The sequence below is a fragment of the Engraulis encrasicolus genome, chromosome 11, assembly GCF_034702125.1.
Source record: "Engraulis encrasicolus isolate BLACKSEA-1 chromosome 11, IST_EnEncr_1.0, whole genome shotgun sequence".
NCBI classification, from domain to species: domain Eukaryota; kingdom Metazoa; phylum Chordata; class Actinopteri; order Clupeiformes; family Engraulidae; genus Engraulis; species Engraulis encrasicolus.
Genome location: NC_085867.1, coordinates 8625811 through 8628310, shown reverse-complemented (window position 1 = coordinate 8628310; position 2500 = coordinate 8625811). Strand labels below are relative to the sequence as shown.

The following is a 2500-nucleotide window of genomic DNA, read 5'->3' as shown; positions in this document are numbered from 1 at the left end:
TGTGTGTGTGTGTGTGTGTGTGTGTGTGTGTGTGTGTGTGTGTGTGTGTGTGTGTGTGTGTATGTGTGTGTGTGTGTGTGTGTGTGTCTGTTACAAGTGTCAGTCCAAATGCCAATGTCATATCCTCCTCACCAACTCTGTGTGTGTGTGTGTGTGTGTGTGTGTGTGTGTGTGTGTGTGTGTGTGTGTGTGTGTGTGTGTGTGTGTGTGTGTGTGTGTGTGTGTGTGTGTGTGTGTGTGTGTGTGTGTGTTTGTGTGTGCATGCGTGCATACGTACATGTGTTTGTGTCCTCTCAGGCAAGGCGTTTGAGATCACCTACGTGCGCCTGAAGTTCTACACAAGCCGTCCCGAGAGCTTTGCCATCTACAAGCGCACTGAGGAGAACGGGCCCTGGCAGCCGTACCAGTTCTACAGTGGAACATGCCGGAAGACCTACGGCAGAGACCCAAGGGCATTCCTGAGACCAGGTGATTGGAGGGTTTTTTTTTAGATTTATTTTGGTCTTTTTCAACTTTATTTGATAGGACAGTGTGAGACCTGGACAGGAAGCGAATTGGGAGAGGGCGGGGAAGGGTCGGCAAAGGACCCAGGCTGGGAGTCGAACCCGGGTCAGCCGCATGGCAGGCGAGTGCCCTACTGGTTGGCCACGGCAGGACTGCGACCAGGTGATTGTAGCTCTACAGTACACTCTACATTAGAGGCGGACATTACATTAGGCAAACCTAGGCAATTGCCTAGGGCCCTGACCAAATTTGCCCTCCATAGGGGCCCCAACTGTCACACCAGTCATGATAAACACACAAAAAAAAGTAGGCCTGATCTTAATTTGCCACTTATGTAAAGTGATCGAAGATATACATATACGAGACAAAACACTAAAATAGCACCCTCCTCCCTTGCCAATCAGTGATGTGTATAAAAAGGTTACTAACAGAGAGAGTTAATTAAATGAAGAGAGACTACCAGAAATAATACACATATACGAAAAGTATACGATTAACCTTCAACCTATGGAATTGTACTCTACTGCATGTTAACTACTATGTTGGAGAGGGAGTGTAGAAACCTCTACCATCTATTAGAATCACATTCCTTTCCCACACACACTGTACTTGGCCAATAAAGGTGACTCTGAATCTGACTTGGATTTCTGATATCTTTGAATTCTTACTCTAATTCTGATTCTGAACCGTAAGCTGCTGTGTGACTTATTCTTTATTACATGACATCTTATTATGTGACTTTTTCTTATGCTATTTTCTTCTAGGCATCGTGGAGGGAGCATATAGCCAGCAGATAGCCAGCTGGGCTCTCCTTTATATTTCTCACTGTAAATATGGAGATTATTGGATGACCCAGAACTGATATTGTTGCTGTCACTGTTTGCTGTTATCTCAGTAAAGTTGACTTAAGGGCCATCCCCCCATGCCATGTGGTGGCTCAAACCCCTGGGGTGCCACTGGCCCCAAGACAAAGGACACTTTTGGGGTGGGGGGTTGCAATATAATATCTCACCTAAGAGATCCATCTGGGAGTCTCTTTCCATCTCTAAAGGGGCTCCAATCTCTGTCTTTCTCTCCCTCGCTCCCTCTCTCTTTCTCTCTCTCTGTCTATCTATCTTGGGTAAACTGTATTTGATTTCACTGTATCCTATGTAACCTACAGTAGCCTTGAGTTAAATGTAATGTTACCTTGCAGTTGATAATTAAATTGTCATATAACATTCATTCATTTGCATCTCCTCATCTGTATCATGCCATTTGCCTTTCCTGTGTCTTAAGTTAACACTGCTTCTGTTTCAAATGCCCACTCCTGGCCGTCGTTGGTTAGGAATAAAGTGGAGGGAAAAGTTATTATACTTTTACATCACCAATGTTTGAGTCTATCGCGACCCCATCTTGAAAGTTTGAAAGATCACACCTCACGGTTGCCCCTCACGGAAAATCTTGCACCGTGTGCACACGTCTGGGTACCTTGTGCCAGGTGTCCTTCCGTGCACAAAATTGACCTACAATGCGCATGGCAGCGCACTGTACAATATGCGTCTGTGTGTCTCACTGTTTAAGATCAGTGTGTCTCCATGTGATGATGGAAAATCACAGTACTCCCTCATTCCTCCAGCAGATGCTTCGCTCCGGTAATAACATGCGACAGGGAAACAGCAGCACCAATCTTTTTCACAACTATCTTGCAATTTAAAAGAGTGCTCAAAACACACTGCAATTACTGTGCCGCACAAAAAGCACATGTGCACCCGTATCGATGCAATCATATGCCAGGACAAGTCTGATTCTAATTGTCTGTTTATTTGTGTCTTGTTTTCTTTTTGTTTCTTTCTGTTGTTTTGTTTTTCTCACCACTCTTTTTCTTTTTCTTGGATTTATTTTACCCTGATAGCTTGCAATAGAAACTAGTGTAGTATAGAGGGGGGTGGGTGGAGGGGTAGTTTGGAGAGGAGGGTTGGCATGTGTGTGTGTGTTTGTGTCTATTGGTGTGTAT

The 2500-nt window shown here is 44.7% G+C and overlaps 1 protein-coding gene across 1 annotated transcript in view; it reads left to right on the top strand.

Moving 5' to 3' along the window:
* The window catches only part of lamc3 (laminin, gamma 3), a 260022-nt gene that overhangs the window by 32859 nt on the left and 224663 nt on the right, over nt 1–2500 (top strand). Inside the window, exon 2 of the mRNA XM_063211092.1 lies at nt 298–468. Within this exon, the coding sequence (XP_063067162.1) occupies nt 298–468 (171 nt within the window). The remainder of the gene's footprint in view (nt 1–297; nt 469–2500) is intronic.